The sequence below is a fragment of the Seriola dumerili genome, unplaced genomic scaffold, assembly GCF_002260705.1.
Source record: "Seriola dumerili isolate Sdu_G_001 unplaced genomic scaffold, Sdu_1.0 BDQW01000044.1, whole genome shotgun sequence".
Lineage (NCBI taxonomy): Eukaryota > Metazoa > Chordata > Actinopteri > Carangiformes > Carangidae > Seriola > Seriola dumerili.
In genome coordinates this window covers 2,833,439-2,855,567 of record NW_019174299.1, presented here as the reverse complement: position 1 = coordinate 2,855,567, position 22,129 = coordinate 2,833,439, and the positions used below count along the sequence as shown (strand labels likewise).

Below are 22,129 nucleotides of genomic sequence, written 5' to 3'. Positions count from 1 at the left end.
TCATTCAATTAACATGACCTGGACCTGGATAAGCAGCAGAAAATGGATGTACGGATTAATCAATGCAAAATGATTCATTCATTGAAGATTATTTAAGTTTATGCTACAGGTGTTATGGTGTTGACTGCTCCCAAAAAATAATCCTCCTGCAGCACAATCCACTGTCACAACAATCCCATTTCTGTGGGTAACGTCTCCCAACAGTTAATAATCTGACACAAAATCATTTTAGAAATAACACTGCTCCTACAGCAGGCAAGAGAAATTATTTATGACTTTTTTTTTTTAATTAAATTGAGCTTTTTCTGACTTCTCAAGACCAGTAGATACACTAGTGAATGTGTAGGTGTACATGGATTATCTCTGCACATACAAACCCAGTAGTCCACTGAATACTGCTCTGTCATTTTAACATCACACACACACACACACACACACACACTCGGGTCAGTGGAACACTGTAAAAGAACTCCCTCACACTGAAATCACTTCACATGACAGGCCCGCTCAGACAATTAAAGTTCCCTCCACACAACACATTTCAATTACTGTAATTACCCTCCACTCCACTGCTGATGTCCCCACAGATCACGCTGGAACGTCTGCATGACAGCACTCGCTGCCAGAGCTTAGCATGGCCAACATCACACATCAGAGGGGAAGTAAACGCCACACTGAACTGCTTTAACAAAACTACACTGACGTGAGTTATTAAGATAAAAGGATGACGTGATTATGAAACAAACAGGATCATGTTGCTCAACAATGACCGTAAATATCTATTTTTCACATGAAATCGGTATGTCCTCTTGGAATATAGTCCATTAAATTGCACTAATGGAGGTGCGATATGGACCAAAAGTTATTTGTGATGATGTCTAGAGCATGATATTGTGCAATTTAATGTCTATATTATTATCACCTCACATAGTATTAAGTCAGTTATCCTAGTGAATCAATTTTTATCTGTGATTTACAAAACAAAACTGGATAATTTTCAAATAGTTAATAATTAATAATAAATAATTTTCTCAAACTTTAAAGACTATTAAAACTAAAACCAAACATTTTTTTGATTATTGTCCAGCCCTGGAGAGAAGTGTTTGTTTGCAAAGGATTTTTTTTTCCTTTTACATAATTTATAATTAATGTTTCCTGCAAATAATCATTTGAAAAGTAAACACATGAATCTTTAGTTTAAATTCGAAGGGAAAAGGGGGCGTTTTGAGCAATGCTCTTAAAAACTAATTTTTTTCAGCTCTGCCTCAGTGCAATGTGCAGTAGTAGGTGGTAGAGCCCCTAATAATTTAATGAGTTAGTCTTTTTTGCTGGTTTTACTTTGCATTTCACAATCTGTCATTGTGGCGAATTATTTTGTTCATCCAGCTTACACAATCTCCAGCCTGTCCAGGACATCTAGTCCTCAGTTTTCCTAACAGGAAGAGGAACCAATGGGGTGTTTGAGCCACGAGCGTGAGACTGATGGTTGCTTCAGTTCCACCGTCAGCAGCAGCTTCTGGTACTTTCATCGGTCACAGGCCCATCATGGATTCAGCTCGACTGTGCACCGCAAGTCTTGTTTTCTGACCTTTATTAACTTCCACATTAGTCAGCATAGTGATTTATATAATAAGAAGCAACGTGTGTTAAGTATTTGTTGTTGTGAGGCAGTGTATCTATCCTGTAGAGCCCACCAGGTTTTGGGAGATAGATGAACCTGCTGCTGCTGCTGCTGCAGTGTTTATAGACCCATGTTGTGTCCCACCCTTGGAGAAGAGTTGCTTGCAGAAGGAACAATCCATTTTCTTGATATCTGGTATATTGATAAAAGTTTGTATCCTGATGTTAGTTTTGTTTATGTTGGCTGTTTCATTTTAAACATTTTGTTTCTGTTCTGAAACAGATTAAACCATAGTGAGTGATGTTCAGGACACTCAGGAACACGGCACTCCTGCATGTCCCTGCTGTGCACATCCACTTGTGGAGGGAGTAGCACTGCAACAAGGAGTGGCTGGAACCAGGTACAACATACCATGTACAGCATGTGGCTGGTCCAGTGCAGTTTACATCCATGTCTGTCCAGACATACATTATCTCAAGGGTTAAGTCAAGACCTTACAATATAATAGAAAAACCCAACATTTCCCACAGTGAGCAAGCACTTGGCAGCAGTGTAGAGGAAAAACTGTTGATGGTTGACTGTTATAGTGAAAATAATAGTAACACCCAGAGGTGTGATGGTAGCAGCCCCAATTAATATACATATTTATAGAGTGAAGTCTTTTAAGGAATTTAATAAAAGTGTATTTGCAGAACATTACAATGTCACAGTGAAGTTGACCTTTGACCCTTTGGATATAAAAATGTCATCACATCATCATTTTATCCTATTAGACATTTGTGTGAAATTTTGTCAGAAGTAGCGTATGAATTCGTATGAGTTACAGCCAATAATGTGTTTTGTGAGGTCACAGTGACCTTTGACCCTTGGCCATCAAACTCTAATCAGTTCCAAGTCCGAGTGAATGTTTGTGCCAAATCTGAAGAAATTCCCTCATGACCTTCCTGAGATATTGCGTTCGCTAGAAAGGGACGGATGGATGGACAAGCCAAAAACATAACGCCTTCGGCCACAGCTGTCACCGGCGCGGACCCATAAAAAATTGAGTTGAAATTGTACAAATTTTTTCTAAACATCTTCTACAGTGAATGAAAACACAAAATATTTTTCTATAAAATGTGTGAATGTGAGGCTTTACTTCACAGTCTGTGACCTAGAATTATGCTCACAAAGCACATTTCCATGATGAATCTCATACAGAATTCATCACTGGGCCATACATTGCGTACACCAGTTGTTTCATCTTTATGTTGTAGCAGCTGGAGGTCATTTAGCTTTTGATTGCATGTAGATCAGCGTTCCCTCTGGCTTGCAACAATAAAACTGTTCCTATTCTGCTATGTATTGCATAAAAAGCCCACAAACTGTCAAACCTGACTCCTTACTGCTTTATGTTTGGAGATAAAAAGGACACAAGTATATAATTTGCCGTTTTCTCTCGCAGCAGTGGGAATTTTCAGGCTGTTAAGGCTCACAACTTATGAATAAATGTGAGTATGTAAAACTGAAGTGAGAGGGTGCAGCTGTCTTTTGATGATGCCCCAGTGACAGCCGAACACTGCTGCTCGTCCTGTATTTTCTAATCTCGCTTTAATATGAGGACACACTCTCTCACCTCTGTGTTTTACAAGCTGTGCTGCCTCTATATTCGCCGTTAATAAGATATAAAGTTAGAGTGCTATCACTCACTCGGTCAACCAGGACAAAAATGATTGGCTTTTAATTTATTGGGCCATGTCTGTGTGCTGTGTGTGTTTTTTATCAGTCGATGGATTCCTTATTTGTTACCTTGGATACTGCGAGAAGTACAGGATGCTCAATGTCACTGCGACCAACTGCTAAACCAAACACTGGGGCACAAGATGGATTTTAACGTCATCACCAAGATTTAAAACATGGTCTACCTTCCTGATAACCTCATCTCAGCCCATGTGATCACGTAAAAGCTCTATGGTGAAGCCCTTCCTCTCTCTCCACACACACACACACACACACACTCACACACACACACACACACACACACACACACACACACACACACACACTATTGTATATAAACTGGTACTAGAGACTATGCACTGGTTGACAAGCCGGGTTGATGCCACCCCCTGCTCTGCCCTACAAGCCCCTGCGTGTCCTGCCCCAGACCCATTGATTTTATCTGTCAACGCCAAAGCCAGTTCAGGCTGGCGTCCAGTCTGCCGCAACGCCCGAGGGTGACACAGGCTGTGACAGGCCTGCCCTTCTGTCATCAATGTCAGTGAATAATCTCAGATCAACGCATGCAAACACCAGAGGCGGGGAGTAACACTGGCTTGGGGCAAAAACACAAAATATTCATATGAAAGTTAATTGAGGGGGTAAAAGTGGCCAAATAGGAATATTTCATTTTTGCACCATAATTCTGATACATTCACATGCTGGAAACTACTTGCCTGTGAGTCCCATTAAATTAATGGTAGGAGACCAATGCTGTTCTCTAATTCTATACTACTGAATTAGGGTTACATCATGAGTTAAATGTACTTGAAGGCAATAAGGCAGAGCAACTCAAAGTTTTTAGCTCTGTTTTTGGTCTCCACCAGCTCCTGAGGGAAATGTCCGTCTCTTTAGCTGCTAAATGCTCCATTATGTTCACCAGCTGGGCTTTCACTGTATCTGTCTGCTGTTTGCTGCCGAGCAGGTAGAGTATAAAGGGTTTTCACAGCTTTTTTGCTGAAAACAAACAGCACTATGACAGCAGTGAGAGTGGACCAAAACATAAAAGTCGTGGGCAGGGAGAGGCTAAAATGGGGAACTGCAGAGTCATGTGACGATTCTCTGTGCGTTCATCACAAGAGCAACCCTATTCACATACCAGTTGTCATGTGATCCATTGTTTAGATCAAAAATATTGATTATAGCTGTTTTAAATTACTAATGGCATTGTGAAATAGCAAACAGACTGACAGTGACGCTGAGCACCAATTTCTTGAACATTTACCACCAAAACAGTGTAAGTATCAGCATTAGAATATAGACTTTGCTTTATAGTTATAGCCTGTAGTATGAAACTGGGACACACTGCATGATTGGGGGATTCCAGTGGGTTGCTGGGTGGGAAAAACAAAGCAGTTGTTGATGTGAAAACAAGCAAATATGGGATGTAGCTTGAAGCAGTAGACGATGTTGTGCCCTGGAGTAAGAGAAAATGCCAAACCCACACGGGCCTTAATGAAAACCATAAAAATATTAAATGATTAAATGAATCAGCAGTGGAATGATGTCCTTGTTGGGAATAGAAGACAGAAAGTGGCATCATTGTACTCTGTACTCTGCTGATTACTTTCTTGATTGAACAATTAATTGTGTGGTGTATGATATGTCAGAAAATAGCAACAAATTACTCATTATACAATTTCCTAAAGTACAAAGTGAATTATCAGATTTCTTATTCTGACTGACACATAAAACACAGACAAGCAGCAAAATCTCATATTAGAGAACCAGTGGAACCAATGAATGACCTGAACGATCAATCGATTGTCAAAACAGTTGATTATTTTTCAGTGGATTAGTTCATCAATGAATTTGTCAATCCACAGAAAATGAATCAGCAACGATTTAAATAATCAATTCTGTTAATTTTCAAAGCAAAAAATGCCAAAAATTCTCTTCCAGCTTCTCAAATGTGAGAATTTGTGCCTTTTCTGTTTTTTTTCACCGTAAATATTTGGGTTTGTCAGAATAAAACATCACCTGACATTCAATAAACCTAATGATAAATTAAGAAAATAATAGGAAGATTAATCTATTGATAAAATAATCAGTAGCTGAAGGCTTAGACTAATCGATTAACTGACTAATTATTTCAACCCTATAATGTATTATTTGATAGTTTGAAAAAATTGGAACCGTAGAAGAAGTAAAATACTCCCTGTAACCCACAGGAGATTTTCCTACACCAGCAGCATCCATATGAATCAGACACACACTTCTCTGCTCCTCACTGATCTTCCTCTCTCTACATTACACTGATTTTATGTCTTTCAGTTTAGTATTAGTAGCTTGCATAACTGGGCGTCTTCTTCCCCTCTTTCTTCTCTCTCAGCTGCTTAGCGCCCAGTAGAGCAGTGGATGATGGGAGCTCCGACACGGCATGATCTAAAAACCCACTGGCGCTTTAGTGTGCCTCAGCTGGCTTATATAACCCCGTGTGGATGTGCAAACTGCATTGCTATTGGGAGAGCTGAGGACTCACGGAACAGACACACACACACAGAGGCTACTGATATGTGGTGTGTTTATATGGGTTTGTGTGTGTGTGTGTGTGTGTGCCTGTGCGTGTGCGCATGAGGACAGCAGAGCAGTGTGTGAGTGTTTGTGTGATGAAGCGGGGGTGCATGTTTAGGAGAATATAGTCAGATTTGTCTGTTTTCTGCTCAGCAACCACAGCACCAAATATCTCCCTCCTTTTCCCTACGCTGTCTGGTGACGTCACCGGTGTGTCCCCTTGATTTTGGACCGGCAAGCTCCCCACGTGATGTCACTTCCGCTGGGCCTTCACCTGAAATGACATCACTTCTGTTGCATAACTATCCCCCCTCTTCCTCGCCTGCATATGAGAGCAGAGGAAGCTTTTCTCCGTCTCTGGCCACCCAGAGGCGCCGTGAAACTCCTCATTATGGAAATACCAGGTGTGTGTCCATGAAATGGGAATGGGCAGGTTTAAAAATACATCACCAGGGTTTAATACAGAGACACTCACCAAGATGCTGTGTCCCCTATGACCTCTCCATGCACCCAGAAAAATCACTCTCACATGTTCAAACAGCGTCATGCTCTGAATCATCACGACCCTCTTTGTAGACAGAGACGTGACAATAGGTACTGTGCAACTCCTGACATGAAATATTACGGGTGTGAGGGTGAAGAGAGAGAAAGAGAGACAGCGATCGAGAGAGGCCTGACCTATATAAGAAGGAGGCTGAAATATTTATGGATGTGAGTGTCCTAATTGGCAAGCCACTGGGAGCACTGCGGCCTTCTCCTCCAATCACAGCCTGGGAAGAGGTTAACACACACTCACACACTCGCGCAGATGAGCGTCGGTGGTCCGAGGGCCAGAGCGTGGCCCCTGTCCCGTGCCCCTGTCATCCCCAGCCTGAGAGACGCCTCGTTATAAGACTGATCAGCCCTCGCTGAGGTGCCGGCATTGTTAGAATCATTACCAGAGCTGTTATCATAAGCGTTCTCCGTGGCACATACGGACGGGAACAACCGCTCAGAGCGCTAAGTCAAACACAACCTAATTGGCTGGGCTTAATCTCCAGCACTGGCACGCACTGCTCGGCTCTCCGAGAGGCCTCAATTACCGTCCCCGCTGATGGAGACAAGGAGACGGACACTTTCTGACTTCTAGTTTCAAACCAGTGCAGAGTGTGGGGGGGTGGGGGGTGTAACCACATTCCAGGGGCTCAAAACAGGGACTTGGGACATTGGTGTGTTTATGTGTTATGACAGTTACTCAATGCATATTACTTGCTGAGAAAAGTTGAGCCGTTCTGGGGCTTGGAACAATATTATTTTACTGATTAGTCGACAACAAAAGTAGTAGTAGTTACTTATTATATTAATTACTTATTAAATCCACTGTATTACTCAGCCCTTAAAGGATAGGTTCATAGTTTTTTAAGTCAGTCTTAAAACAACAGTCAGATGCCTCTAAGAACACTGAAACATTTATTTCTTTTCTTTTGTCCATTAAAAGATCCCTGCCTGATCAGCCTTTCAGTTGAAGCGAGTTTATCTGAAGCTAATATAAGGCTTCAGCACTCTGAGTAAGTCAAAGTAGAATTAAATAATATGTCTTTTAGTGTAAAATCTCATCATTGTGTTTCCCTGTTCCCCTGCCATGGATTGGAGTGGATGGAAGTAAAAAACAATGTAATTTTGGTGGATACTCACTTGATTTGTCTGACTCACATAAACTTTTTATCATCAGAGGAATGATTACAGCTAGAATAACTGTCGCATTGTTGGGCACCTTATTATTGTTTTAAGACAGACCTGAAAACCATCCTTTAAACACCTCACATGTCACATATGGTGTATTTAAAACACGTAGAAATAGAAAAAGAGACATTATGGTCCCTCCAGATGTCCACACACTCCAACTCTTAACAAACCAGGAATTCCCCAACTTACATTGAAGCAGCAGCTAACATCAGCATGTCAGCTAAGAACCCTCCAGCTAACTCCTGGCTAACCCCCAACACACACACACACACACACACACACACACACACACACACACAGTTGAAATATCAGAGCAGTATTGTGATTATAGCTGTGACGTAATGACTGACTTTCAGTCCCTCACACTAGGCTGCTTGTTACTGAACTGTAATGTGTTACTGCCCAGCACTGATTATAATGAAAAGTACCATTTGTATACTATATTTCCATAGTATATAGACTGTCAACAGGTACTGAATTCAAGCAGAAGTAATATTACTGTTCTACATGTGTCCATGGAAACTTTTCAGTATGGACATGATCCACAAACCAATATTTTTTCCAATGCAATGATCCAAAAAAGTTTCTTATCAAAGCTGTTTGAACAGATTGCCACAAGAGAAAAGATGTCCAAAGCAAAAAAGAAAATCCCACTAACTGGACCACAACAACAGAACTATAAGCTACATTTTAATTCTTGTCCCTCTTGTCCCCACGGACAGATTATGAGACAGTGGGCCCCTGGGCACAGACATTTAAAAAGCCCCCAACCCTCTGACAGAGCGAGAGCCACATATTCAAAGACACATGTTGTTTTGTTTATCTTTGTTGTCATCTTGCGTCTCTTTGTGGTGGTTTGCAGTTGCTTGACTTCCCAAAATGACATTAACTGTTCACTTCAAACCCCCGGACCATTTGGGCCCCTGTGCCTCTGTCCACCGGGCCTGTCCCGTCCCAGCCATGCCTCCAAATTAAAACTAAAGTGAAAAAATAAAAGTATATTCACTGATGACTCAAAATGTGCAAGTATGTGAAATAAAGATAATATTTGCAGTTATTCCCACCCCATGCCTGAGTACCATTATTTATATCCTGTATATTTCTGTGTTACTGTTTATTGCACAACAGTGGAGCAGAGCTGTAACCATAGAAACATTTTTAGCTTGCATCTGTTGCTACACTGTCACAGTGACCATAGAAACGGCTGTCTCCAGAATCAATTGGCTACACTATCCCACCAACAAAAATGAGGATTACCATTCATTGACCACTGATGAAAAGTCTGTGACCAAAACATATAAAATATTTGAAAATTGAGTGACAACATCTGTTTTTAGCACAAGATGTTGCTGTTTAACCAGGTGACTCGATGACTGTGGAGTGATACAAACAGGAGTCTAACTCACAAACAACAGGTCTAACACATTAACTGGCCAGTTAGAGGAGAGTATTGAGCTAACCATACTAACACTACATCATGAGCTCCAAGTCATTGTTGTGATTTTTAGGATTAGCAGGCAAATCAGTTCGACAAGCATCTCTGTCTTGCTTGCACAAAGGAAAAGAGAGCAGAAATCAATGGGCTGTGTTTACAGGGTACACAGCCGACTGTAACACTGCACGTTATGTTACACACAGCCAAGCAGTAAAAACAGACGAGCTGCTTGGCAGGGCTCAGCCTGGCCAGCCTCGTGCTAAAAGCAGACAGAGACAGCAGTGACACACGGGCCAAGAGCAGTTACTGGCACCGCGCTCCAGTCTGAGACGGAGCAAAAAGTGGGACACATTTCAAAAATATTCTGAGTAAATGTCAAGAGAACATGCGAAGGAAGGATTGGTGTGATTTTTCTTTGTGGTCACTTCTAAGTTGAAAAAAAAAAAAAGACCATCACAATCTAACGTGCACACATATTTTTCAATGTGCACTAGATACTCACGTAAGAAGTACTCAGATGGGTCCGCTTCATAATCTGTTTCCTCAGGAAAGTGGTCTATCTGTTTACACATCCCTTTGAAGTTTCCTGTTGGGAAAAACAGAGAAAGAGTTCAGTAGAGTTCATACAAGAAGAAACCAACCAGGCAAACTGCTGATCTGCAAACCTTTATTTTTTAGAGCTGACATGATTAGTTGATTAATCAGTTACTGCCTCTGTATGAATTGATTAACACAACAGACACAAAACAATGAAAATGACATGCAAAATGAGCACAAAAAGGCACAAAAACCCAGAGACGTAGTCGTCAATGGTTCCAGTTCCTCATTTTTCTGGTTTTGTTTGTCTTTTTTTAAATAAAAAGACAAAACAAAGACAAGTGTTTTTGGCTTTTGGACTTTTCGGACAAAACAAGTAATTTCAAGATGTCATTTTTTTGAAAAAATAATTAGTAGATTAATCAGTAATATAAAAAATATGTTTGATGCAGCTCTATATCTTTTAATAACTCACAAAACATATAAGACAGTTTGCAGTTTCATTCATTCTCAGCACAGATATCATTGGACCCTTTTCACTGGTCGTGGCTCTCACACAGACCAGAAGATGCTCTTCAGAAAGCGGACCCGAGCACCAGGCCTCTCCGGCAGCAGGTGGCGGCTTGTAAACAAGAGCAGTGCAGCTGGTGCGACCTGGAGCCGCTCCAACTGCTGTGCACAGGGAACCTCATCTCTTAATGCTTGTTCATTTGGCTGACACCTCGCTGTCCAGCTACTCTGTCCATCCAGGAAGCAGCAAGACGGCTTCCCTCCCACTTCCTCCTGTCTGCTCTCTTCTATCTGCAGCCCCTCAAAGGAGTTTTGGCATTGATGAGGTCACTCAAGGTCGCGTGGCGGGGGAGGCGCCCATAAGGCAGCCATTAAGGCGACCTGCTGCTGCAGTGAGCAGGCAGATGCCTGGGCGTTTGATTGGACCAGATTAGCGTTTCATTAACTTCTTCATCTCCTCTCCCTCCAGTGTCCCTCTAATTAGGTGAACAGGTGTTGGTTACCATGGTGCCAGGTGTTGCCTAGGAGGTCTTGGCAGCAAGGCATGATGGGCACAGCGGGGTGCGGTTATTAGTTTGTGAACGGCCCACATGCAGTGGAGAGAGAGGGACCCCCCGGTGATGACCACTCAGACATTAGAGACAGTGTCACCTCAAAAAAAAAAGAGCCATCAAAGCGTCCTCGGCCTGCTCTCCCACATGCGTACAGTGTTTGTGTTGGAGCTACCTGCCGGCTGGCAACCGCCGCCGTCTGTTAAGAGATTCAGCTCAGGATGGATGGATTTAGATCGGAGAATGTTTGTTTTGATCATCACTGGTCGAGTTTCCGTCCAAATGCAACACAAATTTGAACAGAATTAGTAAAAGTAGTAGTAAAAGAAAATGACAATTTAAGTGAGTGTCCATCCACTACTATTGAAAATTATTGGTTGGTTCATTTAAATAAACAGGTAGTGGCACCAATAATAAAGCCATTAAACCATTGCATAAGAAGGGGGCGCAACAAGATGATGCAAATCAAAAGACGCCAGTTAAAGCTCAAAAAAACAAAAATGATTTCTGTTCCATCACTTACCACAGATCTGACTTTTTTAGTTTTTTCTGTGAAAGCTTGAGTATTGTTTCATGTCCAGTATGTCATTGATTTATTCATGAAGTCTCTTTCTATTGCACTTATATTAATACATAATAATAGTTTATATTAATACAGCAACTTTTCCACCTGAGCCAAGTGTAAAAACAAATGTTTTTTATCTGTATATTGAAAATGTGCATAAAAACAGTTGCATTGAAACAGACGTCACGGGCTTCAATGCAGGAAACGATTCAGTGCAACTGTGGGACCTGAAAAACCCACTAATCCTCGGTGGAGAAAATCCAGTGCACCACTGCTCTCTCCCGCTGTCTCAGCTCTGGCCCATAATCAAAAAACACTTATCAATTTTCCTCAACAGGTTCTGTGGCAATTAGGACTAGAGACAGAGGGGGAGATAAAGAGAGAGAGAAGCAGGGAGAAAGAAAATGTAATGGGAACGGGAAGGGGAGATAAATATAGGAAGGGCAGGGAACAGAGAGGTTTTGAAGGACAGAGAGGGAAGATGGAGTGGGAGGTGGAATACATCAAGTTTGAGTGTCACAGTTTAGGCCTCAGTAATTGCTGAGCCATGAAAAAGCCCTCCAGAGTTTAACGGACCTGCACGGTTTTGAACTTGATGCTCTGATATATGACATGAAGTTCCTATTTCGGTGGAAGGCTGGAGATTAGGATTGAGTTTATTCCAATCAGCTGGAAGGTGATCTCTACAGGTAATCCTCAGAAGCTGTGCTGCAGAAGCTTCAGCATCGAGCTGTAGCACCTCAGCTTTTAGAAGTGAGCTGGTGCATACTGTAGGTGTAACCCCGCCGCCTCCTGCAACTACTCCCTCAGGCTGATGCTGGAAATAACAATATGCTCCTCTTCAACTTGCCCGCTCAAATAAGCTTTAAATAAGTTGCATTTCTACAAGAGGAGAAAAGGGGGGGGGGGGCACACACTCGTGCCTCCTCTCATCAGAAAGATGACTTGTGTTTACATACGACTACATTGCACGCTCCCAGTGGAGCTGTCTGAGCAAACTAGCAGCAGCAGCAGCAGCAACCCACAGAGCACCATGTGTGTGTCTTAACAACGTTATCAAGTGGGTGTAAGATTTGGTTTTGCAGCTGGCCGTCCCATCCGCAGTTGTGCGATTTGTAATAGCAGCTGTGGAGAGTGGCCTATTGGGGGAACCACTTCAATTAGCCTGCTGAAAGATTTATGTGACACTTAACCGCTCCAAACGGTCCTTTTCTTGTAAGACATGTAAACTCAGCAGGCTGGTAAATGGTTTGTAATGGCATTTTCATTTCAGAGACCTCCCCACGTGAGTGTGAACGCAGGGCCGGCGCGTAGAGAGACCTGTTTGGCCATTAAGAACTTTGGCAGGGGGACCGCCGTTGGATGGAGAGGTGTTACCAGAGGCTCAGGTGTGTAGCGGGTCAGAACACTTATCGCTCAAAGAGAAACACCTGTATTCACTGAGCAGCACTTGCACTTACAGCACAGTACGCTGGATTACTAAAGAGCTCTGTGTTTAAAGCCACAAGAAAAACTGGGTCTTGATTTTGCTGTTTTACATTTATCTGACTGGAACAGGATGAACGAGCGAGAGATAAGGCACAGAGAGACTTTTAAAATAGTTTTTAAGATCGCAAATGTTTTGTTAAATATTAATAAATTACAGCCACTAAACTTAGGATGCAGGATTTTTAGGGGTGAACACTGAAACACAAGACTCATGCAGTGTCTCAAAACCATGCTTCATACTGATTCTAAGCAGTTCACACTAGAAAAGTGACAAAATGAAGTATGCTCAAAGCAGACTCCGTGCCTACTAAATACTGCTGATTTTTGAGTTTGCTGTTGATGAGCACTGTTCTCGCTCAGGAGGAGGAGCTGCTCACACCTGAAAAAATGTAAATAAAGTGTGGGTGGCTCCAAAAAATGGTGGAAAACAATAAATAGGTATTATATCTAAGAAAAACCTCATGATGTCTCCTTGAAGTTTAATTAGCAGTAGATTTCCAAAGTTGCAGTTTGACTAACTGCAGGACTGTGATGATTAGTATGCAGAATTATGCTGCATTCAATTAAAATTAAAACCACGGATTTCTTTAGGTTTGATAATTCTTGGAAACGTGGGATAATGTAAGTGCTCAACTCAAATAAATATATAACAGATCTTGTCGTTTTTAGACATTTTAATGCAGGAAAGTGACATATTATACCTTTTATCAGACAACTTTGCTGGCACTTCACAAAAATCCTACTTTCCCTGTCGTAATTACAACTTGGATGTTGACAAGAATGATATTTACAAGTGGGAAACTGGTAACTGCGGTAACTGATATGATGTGAAAGTGGATTTGTTTGTGGTTTTGCAACACTGACCACCACTGGCTACCCATGGTCACCCAAATCAAATCCAAGTCAGTACTGCTTGCCTACAGAGTGACTTCTGGATCTGCACCCATCTACTTGATACCAATCACACAGGCTTATGCTCTGTCTCGGCCACTGGCATTGCCATCCCTACACACAAGACAATCTCAGTCCAGACTGTTCTTGTCTGTGGATCCCTGATGGTGGAACAAGCAACTGAATGCTCTTGAAGACTCAATTCTTCCCGAGAGCACCTCCTCTCCTAACACCTCTAACACCCTGACATGCCTAACTAGCACTTACTATGCACTTTCAGTGCATCTCTTTACCTGATCTCCTTGCACTTTACCTGATTGAACATATTTAGTTCTTAGTGCTTACTTCAAGTTCCCCAACTGCACTGAAGCTAAAGTAAGTAAGTTGCTTTGGATAAAAGCGCCTGCCAAACCAGTCCATGTAAATATACTTGAGCGAGAACTACGATGTAGCTCAGTAGGAAGGAAACCCAGTGAGATTTTGATATTAAAATACAAGATGTCAAAGGTTTTGTACATTTTTGGCATTAAATTCTCTAAAGACAAACATTATGACGTGAAGAATTAACTAACAAGGTGAAAAAATGTTTTCCCGACATTGAGGGCAGTGAGTCAATCTTATTTGTGTAACTTTTAATCACTGTTACGGTCTCAAAGGGCTTCAGATAATTTAACACAACAAATGAAAAATGAAACCCTCCGAACTTCAAACCCTTGTTGAGAACAAGGTTTGGGATCATGTTGCAATCGAGATGGTAACCTGATTTCTGGATAGCCTGCTCTGCCTGACTGAGCAGTATGAAGCAAGAGGGGATCATTTGTGGAGCTGCTGTCATTAAAAGAAGGAGTGGGTTATCTGAGATGTCCTGCTGGGATTGACCCATCGCCACACCCCCATGGACCCCTCTGCTGGGGTCTGGTGATGTGTATATATGTGTGTGTTTTAGGTTAGTTTGAGGGGGGCTTGTCCAGACTTACTCAATCAGCCCAGTCACTGCTGGCCACTGTGCCCCCCTATAGTGGGAATGAGCTATGGGCTGACCCCCTGCCCCTGCGTCCCCTCCTGTCCTCTGCAGCCACAAAACACTTCATTACCACAGAGCCTGGAGAGACAGAGAAGCACTCAAGAGTGGAGTGCAGCGGAGAAGAGGGGGGTTGTTGTGGCAAAGAGAAGCGGGGTGGGTGGATGGGTGGGGGGGTGGATGGATGTCGATTTATAGTCACCCACCACGGCATGACTCTGGGTCTAGTCCTGAGGGAACAGGGTTTATTCGGTCAGCGTCGAGCCCATTTTCAGGCCTCGTTGGCACAAACACATAACCATGAGGAGAAGCTATTCCTGGGCCGGTGACGTCACTGCGTTGCTCTTTATTCATGTTTTTTGAAAAGAAGCTTTCCCCAGGCTGATGTTCACATATAGGTGCAGGGTTTTGGACTGATGCCAGCTGAGGCAGAGCTCTGCTTAATGTGGAAACGTTCCAAGGTTTATGTGTCGACTGGTTAAAAGAGGTCTATGATGCAGCTGAGAAGGTTTTTCTAATACTATTGATACCACGAGCACGGCCCCTGGCTCCTGGTTATTGGACAGGAACAGGAAAAGAAAACCCCTCATTTTCTCTTTTGCCATCTTTCTCCGAGTGAGAAGCCTGCTGCTAAGGACTTTCTGCAAGTTTTAAGGCAACTACAAGTCATTTCTCCCGCCTTGACTCTCAATTAATCTTCATTCTCTGCCCCACCCCCACATCTCAGCTGTCTCAGTACCTGAATGATTGACGGGACCACATTACAAAATCAGGAACAACAAGATCGGATGCACATAATATTTTAGCCTAATTTCTTTGCCTTTATCAATTTGTAGGGCTGTCTCTTTCTAAGATGATTGATGTCATCGTTCACCCCAATGGACTATCAGTGTAAAACCACACAAGGCACAACAATGGCACTGAGCTTTGGGGGGAGTTCAGGTACTGTCAAGATGAGGGCAGCGGAGCAGCCCATCCTGAGCTTCAAAACTGCTCTTCAGAAACCTAAGGGTGATGTCACAGAAGCCACGTCCATCATTATTTACAGTTTATGGTACTGCCACAGTCACATGGAACTCCTCATGCTACCCATATAATCATTAAATATTCAGGGTGCATGAACAACACTGTATTCACATTTGCTATCCTCAGATTCATATCTGCAGGTAAGAATACAGCAGAACTGGACAAATCCTTCCCAGATGCCCGAGGAGTGAGACATCCGGGTCGGGCCTGCCCACACACACGAAACCCTCCAACAGTGATCAAACACAATCACAGCTGCCACAGTGCAGCAGACAGAGACAAAGGTTTGATGAGACACAAACATGGAGGAGGTGCATGATGGGATGGCGAGGGTAGAGTGAGGAGGGGGTGGGGGGGGGGGGGGGGGGGGGGGGTGGGGTGGGGGTCAGGAGGACTCTTGACTGAGTAGGAGGTGCAGTTTAAAAGAGAAGAGAGTCAGAGAGAAAGAGAGAGAGATTCAAGCCTGATTCTGATTCGTCAGTGGGCGGCATTCTCAAAAACTTTCCAGGCAGCCACCAAGTGCGTCAGCATCCAGAACACCCCCCCACCCCCACCCTCCCAATCCACATTCTCCTCCTCCCACCTCCATCAGTCCCTACGGCAGCCGTTGCCATGTGGACATCAGGACCATTCGCTTCGGTTGCCATGGTTATAGCTAACTGGTGGTGGGGGGGATCACATGGACAGAGCTGGTGAGGTGTCATTAACCCCTGGACACACAGAAGCTTCAGTGACACAGCATGCAACATTAGTCAGCTGCTGTTACAGAACCAGCACAGCAGCCTGCAAGCTAGCGTTAGCCCCACACAGCAACCTGCAGATGCAGTCAGGTATGCTCCTGTCCTTTCGGGTCGAACACATAAGTGGGATTACACCACCGAACAGCCATTGGAAAGAGATATATTGCATACATGGGTCATTTAACCGCACAAATGAACACAAATGGTCTCCTCTGGTCTGGTGTTACAGTGTTGCAGCATTCTCATGCGCATGCATGCATGTATAGGTATGTGCTTATAAATCCCCTGTGGATGAAAAGGTAATGGGTTCACGCATGTTACACGGTGACATCTTCTCTCTCCTAACGAACAGCCGCCCTAGCAGCAGTGACAAGAGCCCTAATCGCCTTATTCATCTTCATAATCACACCTTATTCATCCTTATAATCACTATATTCATCTTGGTAATGACCCCGTTAAGGCAGGGAGGCCCATGTGCACCGTCTCTCCCATCATCACACACACACACACACACACACACACACACACACACACACACACACACACACACACAACACAGATGTAGTGGGGCATCTCAGGCTGTGAAAACAGGCTTTTTTCATGTCAACGCTGGAGCAGGGCTGTTGTGTGAAGACTTAAAGACACAGTAAAATGACAGCTGGAGCATCTTTAGCTTAAGTAATGTGACATGTTTCAAAGTGAAATGGAATATGTGGACAGGGTGTAATTTTCGGAGGCATTTGATCAAATCAAGATTTGAAAATGGACGTGACTTCGGTCTGTAGAACCACGGTTTGCCTCCACCCACACCTCCCTCACCCATGCTGTTGAATCAGAAAGTGGAGGAAGAGGCAGAACTTAATATAGTGCAGTCACTTCAACCACAATCATTCACTTTTAGAAGTTTTTTGCCATTTGACATCCAAACACCCACATCAACCCCATGATGGTCCTGCTTTCACGCCCAAGGTAAATCAGTTTCTGTAACTCACAGCAAAAAAAGTATATTCCTGAGGTTTACTTTCCTTATTCTGAGACAAATCGGCTCCATTACAGAAGAAGTTATGACAAATCTGAATGATTTTAACAAAATTAAACAATGTTTTCTTTGTGAGTACAGAAAAAACTACAGTTCCCATGAATCTTCAGGTGAGTACTGTTATTGTTGTAACTTGGTCTCGTCTATAAATAATAATATAAAAACAATATAATATAATATTGTTGAATATACAACAATATTAGACCTTATCTAAACATACCACATGACGTACTGTTGAGAATTTTAGTTACAAATGTCCGAGGGACAGAATAGAACAGAGTAGAGTTCTGGTTTTACTTTGGCTCTCCACATCATGTCATCTGATTTCTCTGACTCACACTTGATTGGATATCATTTACACATATGACCTCAAGTGCAGGATGAATCATCTGAAATATTTTAATGTTTTACAGTAAGAGCAAGGGAGGGGGCTTTGGATATATAAATAATGGTACCACTTAACTTCAGGTCCCGCATTTATCATTTATAAGCAATATATAAACATTTAATGGTTTGTAATGTAGTTGTAAGCAGATACACGAGTGTGTAATACTTGTCAACAGTGAACACCCATGGGTGGAAGCTGCTGTATAAACAGATAATGAGAGATAATATAGTAAAACACAGTTGTAATATTATACGTATTCATGGGAAACATATCTGACTAATGCTATACATTAATATACAACTACACTGTAGTTTGTTATGAGTCATGTATTAAAGGTTTGTGGGAGAAGATTGATCAGATTTGATTGACAGTGATATAATAATAAAAGCACTTTGTCAAATCCTGATTCAAAAATGATTAAATACTGATCGGTGCATGGAAATATGCAACTTTTCTATAATGCCCCTTTCAAATGAGTAAATAGAGCACAGAGATAAATAGAAAAATAGGAATATCTCATGTGAAATAACCAAAACTGAAAATGGTGTTTTCATGTAGGAGCCTCTGGGTGCTATCATCGATTTTCAGGGCTGTTACGAATTTTTATTTCAGTTGTTTGCATTGGAGATGTGGTCACAAAAGGTAACTAGGGAGCAAGAAGACTATTAGCAGGTCTGCTAATAAAGAGGCATCGTTCAGGCCTTGGAGAAGTTGGCAGGTATGTAACACAGCAGCTGTAGCTGTAGGTGATGTGGGAGGCAGACTATCGTAGGCAGCGAGGTGCTGTCAGGTTTCAGCTCGTTGGAGGATGACTGACAGATGTTAGACTGTCATTTGACCTCCCACGGCTCTGCTCTGAGCGCTTGCCCAACAAAGCCGCTCCTCTCTGCCCTGAACGGTGGGATGTCCGCCGTTTTTGACGTGAAACACCACATCTGTCTGTGAGCTGAGGGCCATCGCCACCGTCTGTGGCAGCACCGTGCGGGTCTGTTTACCCCTGAGACTATGTTTTGATGGAAAAGAAATAGCAAGGTAAGAGATCGCCTGTGATAACACTTCCAAAGGAGCAGCGAACTCTTTTTCGCTCCATTCTGTCCACATCCTACTGGGAACAGGACAGTACAACCAGAGCTTTGTAAGGAGGATGGAAACTAGGATTTTAATCTGTTTCATGTGTCTTTTAATAAAATGCTCCAGCTCCAAAGTGATACTGGGTCTAAAGCTCCACAGGAAAACTGTCTAAAAAAATCAATATTAGCTCCATGTCTTCCATTGTTTTCTGTGCCATAACTGACCTGCGCTCATCTGGCAAAGTTTGTCCTGGTATGTGAAGTGGTGTAACCTTTTCAACAATGAAAAACAAAACACAGTGTAAACACATTCAGAAACTAGATCCAAGTTGCTACAGGCGCTCACAAGTTGATTTTAAGGGTTACAGGTTGTTAAGTTTCCGCAGTGAAAGAGAGATAAATGTTAGTTTCCCTCTAGTTAGCTTCCCTTTTTTTTCTTTTTTTTTTTTTTTTTTACAAAAGGCCTCCTCTCTCTGCTGTTTAATCTTAGGAGGTCTGATGAGTGGGAGGGATTTCTCCTGCCTGTGGTCCATCTGTGTGTCTCAGCTCAGATGTGTGGACACACTGGGACATGCGAGGTCGCGGAGCAGGGTAGGAACCGCGATGGAGGGTAGGATGAGATTTCACAGATCCAGGAACGGGGAACCAGTGAGTCACCGGTGTCAGAGCGCGAGTGCGTCACAGCCTTCTGGGCTGACGGGGTGAGAGCTGTCCAGTTCTCAGAAGAGTCCCTCAGCAGCAGCCGCAGCAGCAGCACCCACAGGGAGAGGCATTCCCAGAACGCAGGCCAAGTAAACACCTCGCGCTAATAACAGCAATTGCAAAAGCAACACCTCACCTACGCCAATAACGATCATGTAATCAGCTCCACGGGGGGACACTGGTTTGCATCTATTTGCGATCCCTGAGTCTTTTGAAACATACACAGCCTCGTTTAAACACAGTTGTTAGAGATGTGCTTAGACACAAGAGGATTTCGGGGATTTCACTGATGAACTCACAAGTGAAATCACCTTGTTTAGTGTTTATCTGGTTATTCCATCCCTAAAGTTAAGATTTCATCCTCCACAGTGACACAGTCATTAGAAAAATGCAAATACAGTAAAATTGATACAGTTGTGCTGTGGGTAAGGTAAAATGAGTCAAAGAGGAATCGATTCCAGTTCAAATCTTGACTGAGAAAACTGGTCGACTGACAGTTTGTGAATAAGTGTTGTAAATTCCTCTCCCCGTGGAGAATCCAAAAACAGAGGCAAACTACTACATGTAAATTTGGTTTGTCGAAAGCACTGCAGCCCAGTATCATTCAGCGCTTCTGCCAACCCAACAAGCTAGTGTAAAAATTATGAAAATTCAGTGTTAGAATAAAAATTAGGATGCTGAGGCAGAGTCTGAAGTCGTCTACACTGACTCATCCACGGGGTGATGTCAACCAAAAATCACCAATTATAATGGGACCACAGCGAGACCTCACTAATGCCTTGGTTTGTTGTCCAGTTATGTCGTCAAAGCTGGTGAACATCGTCGCTTTGCTATAAGACCTGACAGAGTGTTGTGTACCATGACAAAACGTGAACATACAAATATGGAAGTGCTTTCTTTCAAAATAAACATGTCTCCTGCCTAAGCTTCTTCCAAAGTAAGGCACCTTTAGACTGCGCAACGACAACTGTACAAGTTTACTGTGTGTCACAATGTACCAAATGGGTCTAACAAAATCTGTGCGAGACAACACTCTGAGGCGCGATGCTGGGGGAACTGTAGATACATCATTGAAATAGGAAAAAATCAACTCCGTCTCCTGGAAATTATGTTCATATATTTTCCCATGTTGTGGTGTCAGTGCAGTTGAGGGCTGAATTATGTGATATATGTGGATTATGATATTAATGAATGAATGAAATGCTGCATTTAATAACAACAGCGGAGTCGGTTTGACCAACAAAAGCTGGTTAAGGTTATAATGAAAGACGGTGGGTTTGGTTAAATGTAAATAAACGGTGTCTGAAGTCATTGTGACGTTTTCTGTATTAAATCAGACCGCAATCTTTCCCTAACCTTAACCAGGTGCTGTGAGAGTCTGAACATAACCATAAAGCAGTTTAACAACAGTGGATATTGTACTGCAAGACATTTTGGTGGAAAACATATACATATGTTGTCTGTGATCATTTTACAGATATGTTCAGTATATAAACATATGCAAATTGTAAATTAACAAAATCTGCTCATTGTGTTAATAGAGAACTCAATTCCATTGCGATTATATTTCCTTCAAAACATATTTGCTGCTGCAAATTAGTTGTAAATAAAAGAGGCAGGGTTGAAAAAGTATATAAGAGTAGAGGCATGTCATCAGCTCATGTTTTGAAAATGCAGAAAAAGAAACAAGCTTCAACCACAGGGCTGATATTTACATGCACAGAAACACCTCAAAAGACTTTATTCAAAAACAGCACTTACGAATTGTCACTTCAGCCAATGTATTCTGCATAATTTCATATTCTGATCGGTTGGTTTGTAGTCGTTGGTTGCAGCAGTAGTCACATTGTGAGAACTTACACAACATTTTTGACTCTGACAGGAGCTGTCTTTGGACCCCTAAGCTCTAGTTCAGCCGTCAGTGGACGCGGCTTCCACAGGGATTTGTGGCCATTTAGGTCACTAACTAAAGATTTCAACACATTTTTCTCATCATTGTCACAGTTTATACCTCAGAAAACTGCAAAGTGTAAAAGAGCCTTTAGGAGCCAGAGAAAGACAAAGAGAAAGCACAGTCAATAGCAACTTGGGGTGTTTGTGGAAAAAAAGGGAAAAAGAGGGAAAGCTGAAGTAATGGTTTGTAAAGTATCTATTCGACTGGGCAGGAGGCAGAGCTATACTAACCATCAGGTGTTCTTGCCACGCCACTGTAGGATCTAAAGCGTCCTCTCTGCAGGACTGAGCTGAGTCCTGCCTGCAGCACAGTGCCGCACTCCAACAAACCTCCACCTAATCCCTCAGACCTCAATTAATGGACTGGCATGAAGTTAAATGCTTCGTCCACAGCAACATGCTAACAGCTTGAGATACACCACTTACTTACAAAAGGAAAAACGTATCTTCTACATCTACATCTACACAATGCTTAAATATTTGTAGGAGGTGGTTTCATGAAAAAAATAAATATGAAGAAATTATACATCTATGTTTTCAGGGGCAATTAATATAATTTATTAGATTGGAGACAACGGAGAAATGACAAGAAATG

General features: G+C 42.4%; 1 protein-coding gene across 1 annotated transcript in view; it reads right to left on the bottom strand.

Moving 5' to 3' along the window:
• LOC111217600 (voltage-dependent calcium channel gamma-2 subunit) overlaps positions 1-22,129 on the bottom strand; it is a 65,850-nt gene that overhangs the window by 13,277 nt on the left and 30,444 nt on the right. The window contains exon 2 of the mRNA XM_022739546.1: positions 9,556-9,639. Coding sequence (XP_022595267.1) covers positions 9,556-9,639 — 84 coding nt within the window. The remainder of the gene's footprint in view (positions 1-9,555; positions 9,640-22,129) is intronic.